Source organism: Notamacropus eugenii, chromosome 2 (genome assembly GCF_028372415.1).
Source record: "Notamacropus eugenii isolate mMacEug1 chromosome 2, mMacEug1.pri_v2, whole genome shotgun sequence".
NCBI classification, from domain to species: Eukaryota; Metazoa; Chordata; class Mammalia; order Diprotodontia; family Macropodidae; genus Notamacropus; species Notamacropus eugenii.
Window position 1 is genome coordinate 358866896 of NC_092873.1, and position 21743 is coordinate 358888638.

General features: G+C 45.8%; 1 protein-coding gene across 2 annotated transcripts; it reads right to left on the reverse strand.

The window, feature by feature from the left end:
- Window positions 1–6007: 6007 nt before the first annotated feature.
- Window positions 6008–21350, reverse strand: LOC140528576 (alpha-N-acetylglucosaminidase-like). Of its 2 annotated transcripts, XM_072646521.1 has the most exons (6): window positions 20889–21332; window positions 20676–20823; window positions 17920–18066; window positions 17746–17831; window positions 12751–13007; window positions 6008–10732 (listed from the first exon to the last, which is right to left on the reverse strand). In XM_072646521.1, exons 1-6 carry the CDS (start codon window positions 21287–21289, stop codon window positions 9522–9524), a joined length of 2250 nt encoding a protein of 749 aa, XP_072502622.1. In that variant the 5' UTR covers window positions 21290–21332; the 3' UTR covers window positions 6008–9521. The 2 variants fall into 2 exon arrangements, with proteins under 2 accessions (XP_072502622.1, XP_072502621.1); XM_072646520.1 differs by having other exon boundaries at window positions 20676–21350.
- Window positions 21351–21743: the final 393 nt, after the last annotated feature.

The window sequence follows — 21743 nt, forward strand, 5'->3', positions numbered from 1 at the left end:
TTATTTATTGTATTTATGTTAAGTATTGGACCCTGTTATTGACTCCTTAGGGAAATCTCATCTTTCTGATGGAGAAAATGAATAATGAATTAATGTAAGGTGTAAATGCTAGTTCTGATGTGGATTTCTTAAATATGACAATTGGCCAAAGTTCCAATTTTGATTTTGTAGGAGTGATAAGTGTATAAAGCTTAGGAATGGTCATCTAAAATTGTATCAAGGTCAGTTTTGTAGGAGAGTGAACATCTGGATTTCTACAAGAAGATATGGGAAGAAGATGCAGATATGCTGTGCTGAAGACTGCTTGAAGAAGCACCCAGACCAGAAAACTGCATCAGATGATGTTTCTCCCCAGACGACTGTATGAGATGGAACCTCCGAATGGACAATTCATTGATCTACCTTTTCCTTTTGAATCTCTGTATCTGTATTTATAACAAGGGGACTGCCCCCTTGTAATTTGTCAATGCATTGGTCAACTTTGCTCCCTTTCTATATTCATATAAAGGGGGATAGATGAAGGGAAAAATTCATAGAGGAAAGAATGTGAGGAGGTATTTATTGATTGAATTTAGGTGTGGAAATAGAAATTTTAATAAAGAAAGAGGGAGGATTTTATGGGAAGTAAGAAAGTTCTGTTGTTCACATTCCTAGGTGATAAGGGTTGTGACCTAGCATGGACAGGTTAGAAGTCAGAAACTAATGCACAGGCCCAAGGAGCTGTGTGAGGAAGGGCCTATCAGAGAGGAGAACATGGAGTCACATGGCCAGGGGACAGTATCTCGGGAGATCCAAAGTGCACAAAACAGTAAAAGAAGACCCATCTTCCTAGACATGTTGTAGTCTTCCTGTAACCTCACTGGGGAAGCTACCTGTCCATTCAGGGGGAATGGACATAAAGATTAATAAAAGCTTTCCTGATTTCAAAAAAAAAGAAAAAAGAAAAATGCGCCATACCCACCTCCTGACAAAACAGGGATGGGACTAACATACACATTTTTAAACCTTAGTAATAGAGACATTAGAATGTTAACTCCTCGAGTGTAGGAACTGTTACTTTACCATTTGTATTCCAGGCACTTAGCATGATGCTCTCTTTGCACATGCTCCCCCCCACCCCATTCATTCAGAAATGTGTTTTGACTATGCTTAACATTTACATAAAAGAGAAAGTTTTCCCCCTATGGGGGAGAGTGGGAGAATTTTTTGTTTTTTACATTTTAAAAGAAGAAATGGTGTGGAAACCTACAAGAGCAGGAAGGCTGGCTGGTTGGCTACCTTTGGCTCTTGCAACATGACCAACACACCTTCTTTTCTGGTTATACTTCTTTCCAACAAAATCCTTTACATCATTGGGATATCATACAAGAAATGTATGGTCACGAAGGAACATGTGTCTCTTACAGTAAGAGATAACAAATAGGAAGCTTAAATTCAATGAAATGTAAATGTAAGGGGGTAGTGGGGACTAGAACACAATGTTGGCCAAGTTGTTCCCTCCTGATCATGGTTAAGTGCTTCCTCTCCTGGCTAAAGGACAAGTGTTTCACAGTCACAATGACTGGTTCCTTGGTTTCCATAACTAGAATATGACAAAGAGTATTGCCAACTGATCCAGGAGGAGCCATACCCTATTTGTGCTTTTAGAGGAGCTGAGAACAATTCCACATATTCCCTGCCTTTCTCATTTGAGCTTGTGGCACTGGGATTCAGTCATCTTTTCTTTGGATCAGTGAAATGAGATAATTTCTCTCTCCCCACCCCCACAAGTTCCTCTACACCATGAGCACTAGTCAGTCATAATTCAGGTTTCCTTAGGTGTGCCTGAGACTAGACTTCAAGTCCCTGGATACTTCTGTTTTGTCAGTCACTTGAGCACAGGTGACTGAAAAGAAAGCCTGGAAATACAGATGCTTCAGAAGTTCAAGGGAAAAGTAGTTGCTGGTTGTCCATTGGTAGGTGTTTCCCACATCTTCAATGCTGCATAGAGAAGATATGGCCAGGAGAAAACTCCAGAAGGATATTGCAGCTGAAAGGACTAAAACAATTCAGGGTAGCCAGGAGATCCAGATTTGTGAATTACATAGCACAGATCATGGGGGAAAGTAAAATATCTCCTCAACAATACATAAAGTACATTTATTGGAAGAGTATAGTAGATCACAGGTTGATTCAACATTTAAGCATTTATTAGCACGAGCTTATGAGTCTCTTGTGTTTTAAGCATTATTTTTAGTTGTAAAAAAAAAAATATACCCACATGTATGTAATCAACATAGAATTTTGCTCATCCTCTTCCCCTCCAGAATTAAATGAAATCAAAGCAAAGTCCTCAAATTATAAAAACTCATAGAACTGATGAGGGCTGGAAAGGGGGTGTGAGACCCCCACAAAGACCAGGGTACCAGGGGCAGGTCGTTAGAAGAAGAATTCACGAACTCAAGCATTGTTGAAGTCAAGGTAAAGATTTATTATGCTTTTCAGAAGGCAAGCATTCTTACAGAACCTGCAACATTAAAGGGATACAGGGAAAGTTTATGTAGGATATTCTGTAGTATCATTTTGCCAAATATGCCAAGTAGGTGTTTTGGGGTGGGATTAGGGAGTGGTTAAGGAGTGATCAGTTTTTAAAGGAACATGCACTTTTGGTATCTACTGTGCAAGTATTTTACCCAAAATTCATGGGGAAATAGCCCAAGGAGGGGCTACCTAGAGGTATGGTTTTAGGCCTGAAACATCATTAAGTCAAAAAACAGTCAGGGCTGACCAGGAAAAACCAGACTTCCCTCATCAATATGTTGTTAGACAAGATTAATGTAAGGGAGTACAGGTATGGTTAAATCTAGAATACATGATTGGTCAGTGAGTAGTAAATGTCATTATGACCCAGCATACAGGGAGTTCAGTACACAGCTAGTTCAAAGTAATGAATTCTATAGTTGCAACTGATTACTATAGCAAGAAGGGAGATAATGATTGTTGCCAGGGCAGGCTGTGTCCCTGAGGGAGAAATTGCCTGAGATAGTATTTTGAGGCTAGGGAGAAATGTGATTTTTAACAAGAAATGTGATTTTAGAATTGGGGCCCAAGGACATGCACCCAAGCACCCTATCATTCCCCCCCTTAAACAGATGGGACCCAAAATCTTTTGGGGTAAGGGACAAAAGTCTCAGATTCTAAAACTGCTTCATGCTAAGAGAGATGGTGTAGAGCTGTCCCTGCCTCACAGGGTCCTGACATTGGAGGGGTTACAGCCAGTGTTGGGAACTTGGCCGATGCCAGGTCCAGAGGGTGATGGGTCATGGTCGTGGACAGAGAGGATAGTACCCAGCCTGAGCTGTCATCTGCAAGTGGAGGGTATGGAACCTAGAAGACACAAATCTGGCACAGAGATTAACAAACAAGGGCCAAAAAGGAGTAGGAAGAAAATTACTAGAAGTGGGGTGAGTGTGAGAATACCGTCAAACTTCCTCACACCCTCTTAACATACTTAGTAACAATCAGGGAAAGGAGGGGCTTGAATGACTCCCATTTGTCCCAAACCTTCTTATCCGCTTTCCATATTTTTGATCAAGCCTTTATCTATTTTTCCAAATCTTTTGAACCCATTATTCAGACTGCTTCACTTTTCTTTATATTTCTACCATAGACAAAATAGCTCACAAGTTGTTACTCTTCACTAGCATAGCTGTATTGCCTTAAACAAAAGAGGTTTCTAACTTGGACCTCATAACTGAATACATATACATCATTGTTTCACAGGCTTGTTTATCCTTCTCTGATTACATTCACTCTAGAAGAGAAACTTCAGAAATTAAGCTGTTGTTGTTTACATATGATAAGTACAAACACTAATTTTAACTCTTGCTTATTTAGGCCATAGGATAGTTACAAATTTAGATCAAAACAGCAAGATCTTTTGTGCTTTATAGATCATTACATTAATTTAGCAATACATTATCTTGAAAATGAAAACTTAATAGGCCTCACAAGAGAGATTTTAAAAAAACGTTTCTTCTAAGTCTTTTCTCTTAAAACAATTTAAATTTTGTCCTGATGTTAAGAGAACCACTAAACTTTTATAAAGAAAATTAGTTGAAACTTTTTAAATGATAGCTCTCTTTTCACATTAAAGCAAAAATAAAACTTTAAAACTGAAGTTCATTAAAGCTGAGTTGTTATAAAAATGGCCTTAAGTAACACGAATTCCCAAAGTATTATAACTGAATTCTTAGTTATAGCAGAATTCTTAGATATCACAAAATGCTTTAGTCAAAAGGCATAATGGAATCTTACATTGGTAACAGTAAGAGACTGATCACAGAAAAATACTGCTGCTTTTTAAAAATCCTTTTAAACAATACGAACATCTTAAGGTGAGTCTTAAGTAGTATACATAATTATCTGCACATGTCTAATTTCAAATAAAAACAATATTAGATTTCCCAGTAAGATTACACAAAAGGGCTCACATGTTTTGCTGGTCACTTGCTATTGATCATAGACATCTGCTATAGAAGGAAAATAGCAGGGACATATGACATACCAAATATGACAGGATAAAACATCCTTGACTCTGTTTGAATTCAGATAAGAGTGAAATTCTCCAATCATACAGCATCTCTTTCATAGCCAGACTCAGGAATAGTCAGGTGGGAAATATTCCTTTTAAAAGGAACACAATGGGGAAACTAACCAGGAGCATCTCATCCTAATTGAGTTCAGAATTGTCCCCTCGGTGTTTGTTTTCTAGATACAAACTTCACCTGTTAATAGTACAGGATCACATTCCCTCTGAGTAGCTTCTAGCATTTCTCTCAGATACTGATTTAATGCAGACAACTATACCCAAACTAAAAAAAAAATAGTTATAGTGCCAAATGCCTTTTACCTTAAACAGCACATCTCACTAATCACAGCTTAGAGTCAGATGCAGTTATTTCCACTGTCATGGAGTTGCAATAAGCAATAAAGATTTCCCAGGACTCACACACATAAGGGATTCCATTTAACATCTTTCCTTCTCGAATTTAAAACTTGTCCTGATATAAAAGCCAATTGTTAAACATCCTTTCTATTTATTACAACTTCTGAGCAAGTCATATTCATTGTTTAGTGTTGGGGGTGTAAGCTCAGTTTTCACATGGACAGTCTCGGGCAGGTAAAAGTGAGGACTTCTAAACCTCAGAGTTCTCACGAGGCCCCCCAGGGAACAGCTGGGGACTGAGGCGTGAAACACGGGCTTTCTCGTGCATTTCCCCCTCTTCTCTGTGGGAAACTTGCTGGGGAGAGCATCCCACCCTTGAGATTGGCCCATGGTCTGAGCACACCTGTTGTTGACTAGCTAGGGGCTAAGAGCACGCACGGTATTCATGTGCAAACTATGCGGCGGGAGAGCTTAAGTAGGGACAGGAAAGCCTGAAGGAGCTCTTCACGCTGAGGGTCCCCCCCTCTCCTGCTCCCATCCTCTTGCTGTATGATCCTTGTCCCTTGGGAGGAGGAGGATTCCTCTCTCCTGAGGAAGAATTCACCCTGCACATGTAACTAAGACCCTGAATAAAGCCTAACCCTTGTTTGACTCTGGAAAGTCTCTTCTCTCAACACGTTTATCCGGCTGATCTCCGAAGACCTGCGACAGGTAAGAAAGGCTCGGGTAGCCCTTCGGCCTCAAGGCCGAACAGTTTAGGAACTACATAAGCCAAACAAGTTCTTTTCCTAGGGCTGATGACCTTGCCCACACAGATGGTTTCTAGAGGCCCTTATCAATTTTACAAAATAAGGGGAATCAACATGGACCCCAGGGAGGAGGCTGATGTTAGTGTCCATGCCTGCCAACATATAGGCGGACTGTTCTGAATGGGCAGAACCAGTCTAAATAAAGTTTTCACTCAATTCTTTTCTTTCCATACACAGTAATCAATTAACAATTTTAGGATTTAGCATTAAAACAGTAATTCCAAATAACTTAGTTAACAATCTACAACTTTCATAAGTGATAGTCAAATTGTTTTAGCTTTAACCTCTTTAATAGGCAAAGGTGAAAACACCTGGTTGTCTAAATGGCAATTACAAAACATTATAAGACAATGTTAGCAGGACAGATAAAGTAACATAACTGGTTTTACACAATTTTCCCAACATCTTTTAGTTTCAACAAAATTCTGATTAAAAATTGCTTTCTCTAACACCATTTCTGGATTACAGTTGTCACTCAATTTTTACAATGTAAGAGAATTTTACAATTTAGAAGCACAATAGTAACACAGTGAACTTTACATGCCATTAAATGCATTTCCAAATCATCACACATAAAAACTATTAATAGGAGATTGGGCTTACCAAATTCAGAGGCCGGTTGGCTTGTGATCTCATACTGCCCTGGCCCATTCCCTACTCTCCCCACAGTTGCAGAGTCTGGTTGTTGGAGAGTTGGAGATTTGGGAAGGGGGAGAAAGAGGGACTAAGGACTGGGGAATGCCGGGAGGTTGTAAAGTCCAGCACCTGAATTAAATGTTTGGAGGGCCATTGAGGAAGGGGATTTGGTGGATACAGAGGAGGGTCCTTGAGGAATCTGTGAGCTTCCTGATAGGGGTTGCTCAGTTTCAGAGAACTTGGAGCAGAAGCTCCAGGCTCCAGTGGTATGGGAGCAAGGACTGGGGGGTTTGAGAGGAGAGGTTCCTCTGCTTGCCTAAAGGGGTGGGTTTCAGGGAGCCCAGGGACCCAGGGCTGATGTCAGCGGGGCCCCGATATAGCTGCTTTGCCTCTCCACCTTTTTCTTTTTTTGCAAAATCGGGGAAGATAACTCAAATTCCTTACTATTCTTTAGCACTCTCTTCCCTTGATCTGATCTGGGAAGAGAGGAGTTAATAGAATCTGCTAAACTGTTTTGAGCTGTCCTACCTATTCACTGCACCCCTAGCTCGGTGGTCAGAATAAGGACTACAGGGTAAAAGATCTTAATGGTTCCAACTTTTGCTCAAGTAGACTTCACTTCTGTGTCCACTCCTTAAAAACTTCTTTGAAAGAGTTATCAATCGGCCAGCTGAAGTGTGGGAGACTCTGGAAAAAGATCCAGTGGTGCCTAGTCCCTTCCTCTCTACTGGAGAGTTCAAAGTTTTATCTCTGAGGTGTCTTTTTCAGATCTATGCATTTTCCCAATTTGCCTTAGTGCCAAAGAGTATCACAAATTCTGACTATCTGAAATATCAAATTAGGAGCAACAAGTTTCACTTATAATATGACCAGAATAAATACCTTTTGCTTGTTTCCCATTACACAAAAACTTTTCTCTTTTAGGTAAGGCATGAGACAATTAAATGCTAGTCAGTCTGCCTCTCCGATATGAAGGGATAAGTGTCCCTGATTTCTTTCTAGTCTTTCTCCCCACCTTCACAACCTGGACAGGGTTAGAAGGTAGAAAAAGAGAGAGAATTTTACCAACAACTTTCCATCCATTTCCAGACCTTTCATGCTTTCCTTAAACTTTCTACTCATGTTGTTCTCCTTCAGGTGGGCTTTGATTAAAGCCATTTTAAAACTGCACATACCTTATTTCTTTCTATGTCTGACCTGAAACTGCCTTTAGCAATCATATAACCTAAAAAGTATTACATGTTTCTCTCTTTCTCTCTACCGTCCTTTCCTCTGATGCTGAGGCAATCAGAGAGAGGGGAAGAGAGGGAGGCAAAGAGAAAACTGCATTCCAAAGTCCAGCTGCAGCAGAGGTGGCTGCACTAAAACACAGATGCACACAAAGAACATAGAGAGAGACAGAACACATACAAACCACAAAAAGAAGAATCCAAAAACTCAGAGAAAATTGTCAGAAATCCTCTGCAAAAATCAGACTTTTTGGCTTGGCTCTCCAGACCAAGTGGAGGCCAGGAAACATGTTCCTTATGGTCTGATGGACCAAGTTTCCTAGGGGTGAATGGGGGGAGGTTGGCCCATCCTTTTGCCTGTAAGCCTTAGAGACGAATTTAGAGGGGGAAGGGGTACCACAGCGCCTACAGTCTACCAATTCTCTCAAAGGCAACCCAATTAGAGAGCAAAGATGCCCTGATCCCCATAATGCATCCACTGTCTGGAGGGATAGTTCCCGAGCCTGTCAAAGGCTCCACCAAATGCCCAATAAGCCTTCCTAGGTGCTTAAGGAGTGAACCTGACTATAGGGCAAGGAGTAGGAATGGGCTTGGAAAGTTTAAGGGAAAAGGGAAGAGAGGGGAACCTTACCTTGACCTAAAGAATGCTTAAGATCTCAGACTGTGGCCCCATGTTGGATGCCAACATATGATGAGGTCTGAAAAGGGGGTGTGAGACCCCCACAAAGACCAGGGTACCAGGGGCAGGTCGTCAGAAGAATAACTCACGAACTCAAGCATTGTTGAAGTCAAGGTAAAGATTTATTATGCTTTTCAGAAGGCAAGCATTCTTACAGAACCTGCAACATTAAAGGGATACAGGGAAAGTTTATATAGGATATTCTATAGTACCACTTTGCCAAATATGCTAAATAGGTGTTTTGGGGTGGGATTAGGGAGTGGTTAAGTAGTGGTCAGTTCTTAAAGGAAAATGCACTTTTGGTATCTACTGTGCAAGTATTTTACCCAAAATTCATGGGGAAATAGCCCAAGAGGGGGCTACCTGGAGGTGTGGTTTTAGGCCTGAAATATCACTAAGTCAAAAAACAGTCAGGGTTGACTAGGAAAATCCAGGATTCCCTCATCAATGCCTTGTTAGACAAGATTAATGTAAAGGAATATAGATATGGCTAAGTATAGAATACATATGATTGGTCAGTGAGTAGTAAATGTCATTATGACCCATCACACAGCCAGTTCAAACTCATGAGTTCTATAGGTACACCTGGCTACTACAGCAGGAAGGAAGATAACGGTTGTTTCTAAGGCAGGCTGTGTCCTTGAGGGAGAAAGTGTCTGAGATATTATTTTGAGGCTAGGGAGAAATGTGATTTTTAAAGAGAAATGTGATTTTAGAATTGGGGCCCAAGTACATGCACCCAAGCACCCCATCAGAAGCATCTGTGCTGGAAGGGAACTTAAAAGATTCACCTTCCTTGTTTTGCATGAGAAAACTGCTATTCAATCTACACTCACTGCTGCTCTCTCTCATTGGTTTCTCCAATGAAAGACCTAGACAGACATGTTGATTTATTGATTAGTATAATAAATGATAGCTTTGTGTCCACCTCTGGAGTAGAGGAGAGAATATCATGGATAATTCTCCCATTCCCATTACTCTCAATTCATAGGACCCACTTTCTATCCCAGATAAAAGAGTCTCTTAAGTGAGCCCAGTCTAGGTCCTGACTCTAGGGACCAGACACAGCTCAGCTATAAGCAGGGAAGAGGGACTATCTCCAAAAACTGTGCATGGTTTTATGACCTATTTCCTCCCAGGGGTCCCAAATTAGGCCACTGATAGGATTTAGGATCCTAGGAGGGAGCTTAAAAGTACAAGGAACTATGGGAAGTCCCAGGTGGTACAGGTAAGGGGGTGGGTCACACAGCCCTTGCTTGATATCTTGGATAATACTTGAGGAAAAATTTCTTGGCTAAGTCCACAGTGTCACCCTGAGGTTGGGTAGGGAACTTCTCCCCATCCAAGACAAAGTTCTGCCCCAATAGCAAGGCTTCATTCTCAAACTGGCTCTGCTGGAAAGGGGTGCCCTCGGCCAGGCTCTTCACCAGCATCTCCACAAAGAGCTTCCAGCGGGGAGTATAGTAGCCAGCCACCAGTCCTGCCAGCTGCTTGTTGGCATAGTCAAGGATGTTCCCTGTGGGCCCCCACAGGGTCACCTGGTAGAGGGCATTCTGCTCATAATGCAAAGCCTCAGCCTCACTGACTGCCATCTCCCGGGCCTGCTTCAGCCAGCCACCCAGAAGGAATCTCTCATCACTGGCCAGCAGCTCATCCAGGGAGGGCAGTAGGTCAAAGACCAGCAGGCCACCAACAGTGAGCAAGGTTGCCATTTCTCCTGCCTCAAAGGCTGTCCTGAGCTCCCCATAGTACAGGCTCACCAACTCCTGGGCCACCTGCCTCGTGACATCCAGCAGGTCATAGCGGAAGGCAGGGCTGGTTGCCAGCACTGGAGCTGCTTCCAGCAGCAACCTCCAGGCCTCAAAGACATCACTTCTGTTATACCAAACAGAGAAGTCCAGGTGAAGGGAAGGGCGTTTCACCAGTGGGCTGCGGTTGTGGCCAGTGCACAAATCACCAGAACAGTTGTAGACACTTTGTAGCAGCAGCCTCCAGGCAGCTTCTGCCTGGGAGTGGGAAGTCCCATACCGCTGGGCTGCAAAGCCTGCTACCCAAGCCCCTAGGTCAGGCAAGGGGTCCTTCCGCCAGCCCAGCTCACCCATCAAGGAATAAACTACTTCATTCTGGTTGATGCCTTCTGGGACCATGCCTGTTCCCACAAGGGTGGAATTGGGAAAGAGACGAGCATTTGAGGGTCCCTTGTTCACGGCATCTAATGCCCCAAAAAGCCCATGGTTTCCCCCAAAATTGTGCAGCATGCACCAGATGAATGGCTGGCCATAGAAGGAGTCAGTACGTGAGTAGACAGGCTGGTGCTCGGCATAGAGGTCCAGGATGAGAAGGCGGCCAAGGGGCACAGCCTTCAGCACAGCCTTCACCTGGGGGGGTTTCCAGAAGTTTGGTTGGTGTTGAAAAAGCCAGCCCTGGAGAAGCCACACAGCATCAAAATCCACTGTAGAAATAAGGGGTGGTAGAAGGGATTGCTGGTGAGAGGAGGGAAACACCTGGGTCTCTCCCAAAGGGGACCCCAAGAATAGAAAAGAAGTTACATCCTCATGACCCCTGACCCTGGACCCTCTGGACCCATCCTACATGGGATCAACACACACCCAGGCCCTACTTCTGTCTCATTACCTCCACTGATAGGGAATCCTGGGATCTCCATACCTAGTCAGCCAGGTAGCAAACCTTTAGGAAGCACCTACTGTGTGCAAGGTCGATGCTAAGTAATGGAAATATACACAAAGGGAAAAAAAAAAAGAGTCTTTGTTCCCTAGGAGCTCACAGTCTATGTACAAACAAGACATAGACAGGATATGCTGGAGATAATCAGCTGAGGGAAGGCACAGGTATGAAGGGAATTCAGGAGGACTTCCTGTAGGAGGTGAGATGTCAGCTGGGAACAAGGGAGGGCAGAAATGAGAAAGAACATTTCGGGCAGGAGGGACAGCAGAGCCAGCAGAAGGAGGGTCTTGTTCTAGTAGTAGCAAGAAGGTCAGTGTCACTGGATCACAGAGTAAACAGGATGAAGGGGCATGTGACTAGCTTGAAAGGTGCTGGAGAGGAAATAAATCAGTACCAAATATGTTTGAATCTGGAGGTGATGAGCACCACTGGCACTGGTGGTCATGGGAGGTTAACAGGGTCAGACTTGGATGTTAAGCACATCAAAGTGGCAGCTGAAAGCAGGAGGGGAAGGCACTGAAGGCCAGCAGGCTACTGAAATAGTCCAAGTGTGGAGTGAAGAGGGCAGTGGCAGAGGACAGAAGGACTTGTATGTGGAGACGTTATAAAGTGACAGAATTCTGAGATTTGAAAGTGAGGAGTTGAGGATTACACTGAAGTTCTAAACCCAGGATGGTAATACTCTTGGAAGTCATAGGGAAATTCAGAAGATGGGAGGGTTTGGGAAGGAAAGACAAGGAGTTCAAGCTTTGGACATAATGTGTTAAGACATTCATGGGCTATCTTCCTGGAGATCTCCAAAAGGCAGTTGGATGTGTGAGAATAGAGGTCAGCAGAGATATTAAGGCAGGATACACAGATCTGAGAACTCTCAACAGATAACACATGATACTCCAATTCATGGGGGCTAATGAGATCATCCAAGTGAAATCAGTATAGGGGAGAAGAAAAGAGGGGCCAGGACAGAAGCTTGTGGGACACCCAGGGTTAGTGGGTGTGCCTTGGACAAAGTCCCAGTAAAGGAGACTGAGGAGCAATCAGCTGGGTAAGTAAGAGAAGATCCACGGAAGAGCAGTGTCACAAAATCCTAGAGACAGGGAGTGTCCAGAGAAGGGAGAGGATGAAAGTGTGAAAGACTGCAGAGGGTCAGGAGGGAGGAGGATGGAGAAGAGACCATTGGATCTGGCTACTATGAGATCACTGGTGAGGAGGAGGGAGCAGTTTCAACTGAAGGTTAGAAGCCAGACTGCAGAGTGGAGAAGAGGCAAGCAGAGGCACTTACTGCAGGCAGCTTCTCACAGAGGTCAGCCTGGATAGACAAGAGAGAGGGTAAAGTGACCAGGGGCTGGGGATGGTTTGTAGGCAGGAGGAAAGCAGCCATTAGCTGGAGAGGCTGATGACTCCTGAGTGAACAGGATGGAGAATGGAGAGAAAAGGACTGTCTGGGAGAGAAAAAAGCAGTTCCAAATGATGGAGCTTGGAGTCCCAAAGAAGGGGCAAAGACCATGAGCAGAGGGAGTCAGGGGACTTGAGCTCCAAAGGAGCCTCATCACTCATAGATGTGGGACCTCAGCATTCACCTCCCTATACATAAAATGGAAGGGTGAGACTAGGGAACCAGAGGACCAGAGGGTCCTCACACTTTGCCCAAACCTCTTATTTCCTTGGCTGACATTCCTGTCATCCTCATCTCACTGCTTTGTCTGATCCCTCTCAGGATATCCCACCCTCTGTGTCCACCTCCCTCACTTCCCTCAGCTACCCTCAGCACCCTGCCTTCCTCACCAGCAATCATGGCCTCATAGACTGCAGCTGTGGCAGCAGCCAGGTAGGCTGGATCAGAGGAAGGGGGCTCCATTTCATTGAAGGTATCAGCACTATAGATGTGGTCAGTGCCAAACGCCTGAGTCAGCTCCCTCAGGAAGAGGCTCCCAACCACTGTGAACAAAGGGTCTTCTGGTGCCAAGAGATAGGAGCAGGAGTAAGTACAGTTGAAATGGCCCCATGTGCCCAGATTGGTGACATTGGCCTGCGGGAAAACTCTGGAAGTGAAGGAAGAAACAATGGTAGAGGGAGAATGATGGAGGACAGAGGTGGTGGGAGAGACCAGGGAGGGAGGAGAGAAAAGGTAACCAGGGACCCTCCCATCCCCACACAGAGACCCAACAACGGGGACTCTAGAAGCCAAAGTGACCCTCCAGGGAAAGAAGGTAGGTGAGAAGGTACAAGGGCTGTCCCTTTTCACACCTTCACTACACCTCAACACACTGGCTGTTCTTTTGTGTCCAAGTCTCTCCTCCTTCAGGGATTAACCAGCAGAATAATAAGGGTTTGTAACCTTTTGGGAACATGGACATCTTTTGGCCTTCTGGTGCAGCCTGTAGAGCTATCCTCAGAAAAGTATTTTAAATGCATAAAGTAAAATACATAATGTTACAAAGGAAACTATTTCTATGAAAACACAATGAACAAAAGGTGGAAAAAACAAAACCTAGACCCCATGTTAAGAACCCCTAGTAAGGTAATCATAACTTGAGTTATGTTGATAAAATAACTTTTAAATGTGGTCACCAATTCACAGCTAGAACCTTATGATATATAGTGGAAGGTAGTGAGGGAAGAGCAGAGGCAAGGAGGCTGGGGAGGGGCTTAAGACAAGTGACCCCATGAGTGTCCTCTCTAACAAGGGATTCTTAAGAGGTTTTTGATATGGTTCATGGGTGTGAGGGAAAGACTTGGAGTCAGGGTCCAGATCCTGCTACAGACATTTATTATGTGACCCTGGGCACACACAATCTTTTCCAGACTCAGTTTCCTCTGTAAATTGGTGATGATAATAAATAAAGCACTTAACCTGGCAGAGATGCTGTGAAGATCAAATGAAATAATGGATGTAAGGTGTTTTGCTAACCTTAAGAAGTTACAAAAATGTCAGCTCTTACTACCAATTACTGGCAGTGGCACTTTGGATAAGTCACTTTTCACCTCTATCAGCCTCATTTCTTCATTGGTAAAATGGTGATAGAGGCGTGGAGCCAAGATGGCAGAACAGAGGATGGACCTACATAGCTCTCCCCCCATAGCCCATAAAATACCTGTAAAAAATGACTCTGAACAAATTCTAGAGCAGTAGAAGCCACAAAATGACAGAGTGAAAGAGATTTTGAGCCCAAGGCAGCCTGGAAAGCTGACAGGAAAGGTCTATTGCACCACGTAAGGTGTAGAGCACAATCCAGCCTTGGCCATGCCACTGCAAGGACAGGACTGGAGCAGGCCTCAAGGTGCCACCAGCAGCAGTTGTCAATCCACAAATGCCAAAGACAGCTTCAAAGGTCAGTGAGAAAGCTCTTTCACCTGTGTGAGAAGGGAATTCAGTGGGTACCTGGCCCCAGGCAGCAGCAGCATCCACTTTTGTAGCCCATGGCCTAAAAAACCTGGGGGAATCAAGCAGCTGATTGAGGTCTCACTCGCCCTGAGTGGCACTCCTGAGGTGAGGAGGAGTGCTGGTGTGATGGAGCTGCTCGAGGCAGTGGAGAGGGAATCCTAATCACAGGTGCAGGGCAGAATAGAGTGCTTCTGGTTGCTCACAGACCAGAGTACATGCCAGGAGAGAAATATACTCCTCTTCCTTGATGCCACCTTGAAGAACTGAGAACTTACAGGTCCCTAGAGATTGTCAGAGAACAACTGCACAAAACCTCTGAAGCCTAGGGCAGTAGACCCTCCACTTCACAAAAGGATTCAACAATCAACTAACTATGTGGGAAAATGTTCAAAAAAGGGGAAAAAAATAAGACTATAGAAGGATAATTTCTCGGCGAAAAGGTATTCTCTTACATCCTTTTGGATGAGGAAGAACAAAGCCTACCATCAGAGGAAGACATCAAAGTCAAGGCTTCTACATCCAAAACCTCCAAAAGGAATATGCAATGGTCTCAGGACATGGAAGAGGTCAAAAAGAATTTTGAATATCAAGTAAGAGAGATGGAGGTAAAATTGGGAAGAGAAATGAGAGTAATGCAAGAAAATCATGAAAAGTGAGTCAACTGCTTGCTAAAGGAGACCCAAAGAAATGCTGAAGAAAATAACACCTTATAGAATAACCCAAATGGCAAAAGAGGTCCAAAAAGCAAATGAGGAGAAGGATGCTTTGAAAAGCAGAACTGGTCAAATGGAAAAGGAGGTTCAAAAGCTCACTGAAGAAAATAGTTCTGTAAAAATAAGAATGGAGCAGATGGAAGCCAATACCTTTATGAGAAACCAATAAATTATAAAACAAAACCAAAAGAATGAAAAAACAGAAGAAAATGTGAAATGTCTCATTGGAGAAACAACTAATCTATAAAACAGATGCAAGAGAGAGAACTTAAAAATTATTGGTCTATCTGAAAACCACAATTAAAAAAAGAGCCTACACATCATCTTCCAAGAAATTATCAAGGAAAAATGCCTGATATTCTCCAACTAGAGGGAAAATAGAAATGGAAAGAATTCACCTATCACCTCCTGAAAGAGATCCCAAAAGGAAAACTCCTAGGAACATTATAGCCAGATTCCAGAGCTCTCAGGTCAAGTAGGGAATATAACAAGCAGCCAGAAAGAAACAATTTAAATATTGTGGAAATACAATTAGGATAACACAGGATTCAGCAGCTTCTACACCAAGGGATCCAAGGGCTTGGAATATGATATCCCAGAGGTCAAAGGAGATAACATTAAAACCATGAATTACCTACCCAGCAAAAGTGAGCATAATACTTTGGGAGGAAAAATGGAATTTCAATGAAACAGAGGACTTCCAAGCATTCTTGTTGAAAAGCCTAGAACTGAATAGAAAACTGATTTTCAAATACAAGAATCAAGAGAAACATGAAAAGGCAAATAGGAAAGAGAAGCCTTATGGAACTCATTAAAGTTGAACTGTCTACATTCCTACATGGAAAGATGTTATTTGTAATTCATGAGAATTACAACGTATTACAAGTATTAGGGTAGTTGGAGGGAATGTATATGTGGGTGTGTATGGGTATGTATATATGTGTATATTATATACGTGCAGGTATGTATATGTACATGGGTGTGTACATACATACATATGTACATATGTATGTATACATGTATGCATGTATGTATTTATGTAAACAGATACATATAGACAGAAGGCTTAGGGTGAGCTGAATATGAAGGGAGAACACCTAAAAAAATTACATTTACTCTTGAATGGAATGTATTAGGAGTAAGAGAAAGGGAGAGGTAGAATGTAGTAAATCATCTCACATAAAAGAGGGAAGAAAGAGGTTTTACAATGGAGGGGAAGAGGGGGGGAGGAAAGGAAATAAGTGAACCTTACTCTTACAGGATTTGGTTTAAGGAGGAATAACACACACTCAATTGGATATGGAAATCTATTTTACCCTGCAGGAAAGCAAGGAGGAAGGAGACAGGAGAGGGAAGATAATAGAAGGGACAGCAAATTGGGGAAAGGGATAATCAGAAGCAAACACTGTTGTGGGAGGACAGGTCAAGGCAGAGAATGAAATAAATGAAGGGCAGGCTAGGGCAGAGGGAAGTGTGGTCAGTCTTTCACAACTTAAGTATTATGGAGGTGATTTGCATTGTTGCACATGTATGACCTACATGAAATTGCTTGTTTTCTCCAAGGGGAGGGGTGGGGTGGGAAGGAGAGAATATGGAACTCAAAGCTTTAATAATGAATGTTAAAAATTGTTTTAGCATGCAACTGGAAATTAAGATACACAAGCAATGGGGTATAGAAGTCTATTTGGCTCTACAGGAAAATAGAGGGGAAGGGGGATGGAAGAATGGTAGGTAACAGAAGGGAGGATAGTCTGGAGGAAGAGGTAAATGGGGTGCATGCTGTCCTACAGTGGAGGATGGGGAGGGATGGGGAGAAAATTTTGAATTCAACTTCTTGTGGAAGTGAAAGCTGAGAACTGAAAAATAAATTTTTTTTTAAATGGTGATGACAATATTTATTCTACCTACCTCTTGGGATTGCTATGATGAAGAAAGGTTTTATAATTTAAATTGCTTTGTCACTTTAATCAGGCCACAAACATTTAAACATCTGCTCTGTGACAGATGGTGGGATACAAAGACAAATGAAACATACTTGAATCCCAGGAGCTTACATCCTAACAGAAGAGACTCAGGGTACTTACATTCAGATGCAGATACCAGGACACCTTGGGGGGAAGGCTCTAGCAGCTGGCCAGATGGTATGGGGGTGACCAGGGAAGATCTAAAGCTGGAGAGGTAGCTCTAAAGTCCCTTTCAGTTCCCAATCTATGAACATTGCTGGAAACAAGGCAGGTCTTATTTCCTACCATTTTACAGATGACAAAATGAATGCTCAGAGAGGGGAAGTAACTTGTGACTTGCCCAAGGTGACTAACAAGTGTCTGATCTGGGAACCAAACCTAGGTTTCCTCTTTTCTCTATCACATTACACTTTTTCTAGAAAAAGGCAGTGGAATGTGTTGTCCTCTGAAGTGGGGTTTGTAAGGTCATGAGTTGAGCACTGGAAAGGATGGTCTTTAGAGCTGTCTGTCTAGTCTAACCCCCTGATTCTATAGATGGGGAAATGAGGGGTGGAAAAATTAATGCATCTGTCCAAGGTCACACAGATGAGCAGGATTCAAACCCAGGTTCTCTGACACCAGATTTAGCATGCTTTTTACTGCCTCTCCCAGATAGGGCCTTTGAATCATAGAGGCTCACCATCTATGGTCCTGCCTTGTTCTGACTTAGTAAACTCACCTAGTAAATGCCTTGGGCACATGTCCAGCAAATGCAGGAAGCACTGGTTTCATCCCAAAGGATCTCATCCTGTCCAGAATCCGGTACTAGGGAGGAAAAGGGAGGGACAGCTGGGTCAGGATCATCAGGAACCCCTTCACTCAGCCTCTTCTCCACTCTCCACTGCCCTATTACCTGCAGGTAAGACTGCTTAAGATGCCAGGAGGAAGGTAGGGGGCCACCCCAGGTGTGCAGGTTGCCCATTCTCCCCCATGCCAGGAAGGCTGGACCAGTGAAGTAGTCATCTATCTCTGTCTCATTCAGGCCCAAAGTCAAGTACACCTGGGGAAAAAAGAGATAACAACAATAAGAACCCCTTGGTCACTTTATGAAGTCACCACAAAACATGTTTTTTTTCATTCCCATAGTTCCATGAGATTAAGACAGAGCAGGTGGTATTATCCCTATCTGCCTGAAAACTGAGGTCTGGGTCTGGTGGGCAATCTTCTGATTCCTAGTCTCCTTCCTTTCCAACAGAATATACCAGAATATCTCTCACTTGGCCTCTCCCCAGGTAAATTTGGATAAGGGAGTAAGGCATCAACCAGGACAAGTTAGAATTACACTCATGGAATGACAGGGCTGGAAGGGATCATTCTTGTCCAACCCTTCCTTTTACAGAGAAAGAAACTGAGGCCCAGGGAAGGGAATTAATTTGTTTTCCTCCAAAGAGAGAGAGGAGGAAGAAAGAGGGAGAAAGGGAGGGGGAGAAAAAGAATGGGAGAGGGAAGAAGAGAAGGAGGGAAACTGGGAGGGAGGAGAAGAAAACAGAAGGAAAAGGAAATAGAGTGAGTGGAGGAAGGGGAGAGGGAAGGAAAGAGACACAGAGAGAGAGAGAGAGAGTTAGAGAGAGTAAGGGAGGGTTAAAAGAGGGAAAGGGAAAAGGGAGATAGAAGAAGAGGAATTAAGAGAGGGAGAGAAAGGAAGAAGGACAGGTGGACGAGAAAGAGGAGAGGGAAGGAGGTACAGGAAGAAAGAGGAGAGAATGGAAGGAAGAGGAGGGGGGAGATGGGTAAGGAAAGAGGAAGGGAGTGTGAAGGAGAAAAGCAGGGAGAAGAAAAGAGTAGATAAAGAGCGAGGGGAAAGGGAAGGAAGAAAATGAGGGAGGAGGACAAAGAGGAGAGATCAAGAGAGGGAGGGAAGAGAAGGAAAGAGGGAAGGTTCAGATACAGGTAAACAAGGGGGACAGCTGAGGGGGATGGAGGGAGGAGGGAGAGGAGGAAAGAGTGGAGGGTGAGGCACAGGTAAAGAAGGGGGACAGGTGATGGGGATGGAGGGAGGAGGGAGAGAAGGAAAGAGGGGAGGGTGAGGCACAGGTAAAGAAGACGGACAGCTGAGGGGGATGGAGGGAGGAGGGAGAGGAGGAAAGAGGGGAGGGTGAGGCACAGGTAAAGAAGGGGGACAGGTGAAGGGGATGGAGGGAGGAGGGAGAGAAGGAAAGAGGGGAGGGTGAGGCACAGGTAAAGAAGGGGGACAGGTGAGGGGGATGGAGGGAGGAGGGAGAGAAGGAAAGAGGGGAGGGTGAGGCACAGGTAAAGAAGGGGGACAGCTGAGGGGGATGGAGGGAGGAGGGAGAGGAGGAAAGAGGGGAGGGTGAGGCACAGGTAAAGAAGGGGGACAGCTGAGGGGGATGGAGGGAGGAGGGAGAGGAGGAAAGAGGGGAGGGTGAGGCACAGGTAAAGAAGGGGGACAGCTGAGGGGGATGGAGGGAGGAGGGAGAGGAGGAAAGAGGGGAGGGTGAGGCACAGGTAAAGAAGGGGGACAGGTGAGGGGGATGGAGGGAGGAGGGAGAGGAGGAAAGAGGGGAGGGTGAGGCACAGGTAAAGGAGGGGGACAGGAGAAGGCGATGGAGGGAGAGAAGGAAAGAGGGGAGGGTGCAGGTAAAGAAGGCGGACAGCTGAGGGGGATGGAGGGAGGAGGGAGAGAAGGAAAGAGGGGAGGGTGAGGCACAGGTAAAGAAGGGGGACAGGTGAGGGGGATGGAGGGAGGAGGGAGAGAAGGAAAGAGGGGAGGGTGAGGCACAGGTAAAGAAGGGGGACAGGTGAGGGGGATGGAGGGAGGAGGGAGAGAAGGAAAGAGGGGAGGGTGAGGCACAGGTAAAGAAGGGGGACAGGTGAGGGGGATGGAGGGAGGAGGGAGAGAAGGAAAGAGGGGAGGGTGAGGTACAGGTAAAGAAGGGGGACAGCTGAGGGGGATGGAGGGAGAGAAGGAAAGAGGGGAGGGTGCAGGTAAAGAAGGGGGACAGCTGAGGGGGATGGAGGGAGGAGGGAGAGGAGGAAAGAGGGGAGGGTGCAGGTAAAGAAGGGGGACAGCTGAGGGGGATGGAGGAAGGAGGGAGAGGAGGAAAGAGGGGAGGGTGAGGCACAGATAAAGGAGGGGGACAGGAGAAGGGGATGGAGGGAGGAGGGAGAGGAGGAAAGAGGGGAGGGTGAGGCACAGGTAAAGAAGGGGGACAGGTGAGGGGGATGGAGGGAGGAGGGAGAGAAGGAAAGAGGGGAGGGTGAGGCACAGGTAAAGAAGGGGGACACGTGAGGGGGATGGAGGGAGGAGGGAGAGGAGGAAAGAGGGGAGGGTGAGGCACAGGTAAAGAAGGGGGACAGCTGAGGGGGATGGAGGGAGGAGGGAGAGGAGGAAAGAGGGGAGGGTGAGGCACAGGTAAAGAAGGGGGACAGCTGAGGGGGATGGAGGGAGGAGGGAGAGAAGGAAAGAGGGGAGGGTGAGGCACAGGTAAAGAAGGCGGACAGCTGAGGGGGATGGAGGGAGGAGGGAGAGGAGGAAAGAGGGGAGGGTGAGGCACAGGTAAAGAAGGCGGACAGCTGAGGGGGATGGAGGAGAGAAGAGAGGGACGGGAGGGGACAGAGGGGAGGGCGCGGAGCCCAGGGCCGACCCACCCTCCGCCAGACCGCCTCCTGCCCGACGGGGGCCAGCGCCAGGTTGATGCCGTTCAGCGCCATCCAGTCGATCTCTCGCTCCCAGCGCTCCCAGCCCCACCACACGAACGAGTAGCTCTGCGTGCACACGTTCTGGTAGAAGCGGTACCTGCACCGAGAGAGGGATGAGGCTCGGCCCGGGCTCTCCCTGCCCCCTCCCCCGCTGCCCGTTACCTGTTGGGCGTGGTCACGGTGAGCGGCTCGGGCACGGCGGGCAGCGGCTCGGGCAGGCGGAGCTGCGCGCCCGACCAGGCCACGTGGCAGCCGCAGAAGTCGCGCAGGTAGCGGTGCAGCCCGGCCGCCGCAGCCACGCCGCTGGAGCCGGCCACCCGCACGGGGCTCCCGCCGCCGCCGCCGCCGCCGCCGCTCAGGCGGAACGTGTCCGCGCCCGGGGCCGGCGCCAGGGAGCGCTCTACCGCCACCGAGAAGCCCGCGGCCGCCCGGGGCCCCAGCAGCCGCGACAGCAAACCCCGCACGGCCGCCGCCTCGCGGGCCTCGTCCCCCGCCGTGTCGGCCCCGGCTCCGGCCCCGCTCAGGAGCAGCCAGGCCAGGACGGCCGCCGCAGCCACCGCCATCGCTCTCGGCTCCCGCGCCCTGGAGCCCAACTTTTAAGTTCCTCATCCAATCGCCTGAGGCTCTGGAGGGGGCGGGACCGCTGCTGCCCAATCAGCATTCATCATCTCGTGCACGTGATATTTGGGGTTTAAAAGGACTCTGCGCAGCTTCCTTCCTGCTTGGTTTAGGAACCTCTCCTGCCTGGTCAAACTGCTGAAGCAGCACGTGATTTATTGACTGAAGCCGTAGTCACTGACTGCTACTTCTCCTTTTCTTTCTTTTTTTATTATTTATTTTCAGTGTTCTATAATCACTACCATATAACTTAGATTTTTTCCCCTCCGTACCTCTCCTTCCCCTGTACCTACCCCTTTCCTCCCCCAGATGGCATACAATTTTATCTGGGTTCTACACATACATTCCTATTAAATACATTTCCACCATAGTCATGTTGCATAGAAGAATTGAAATGAA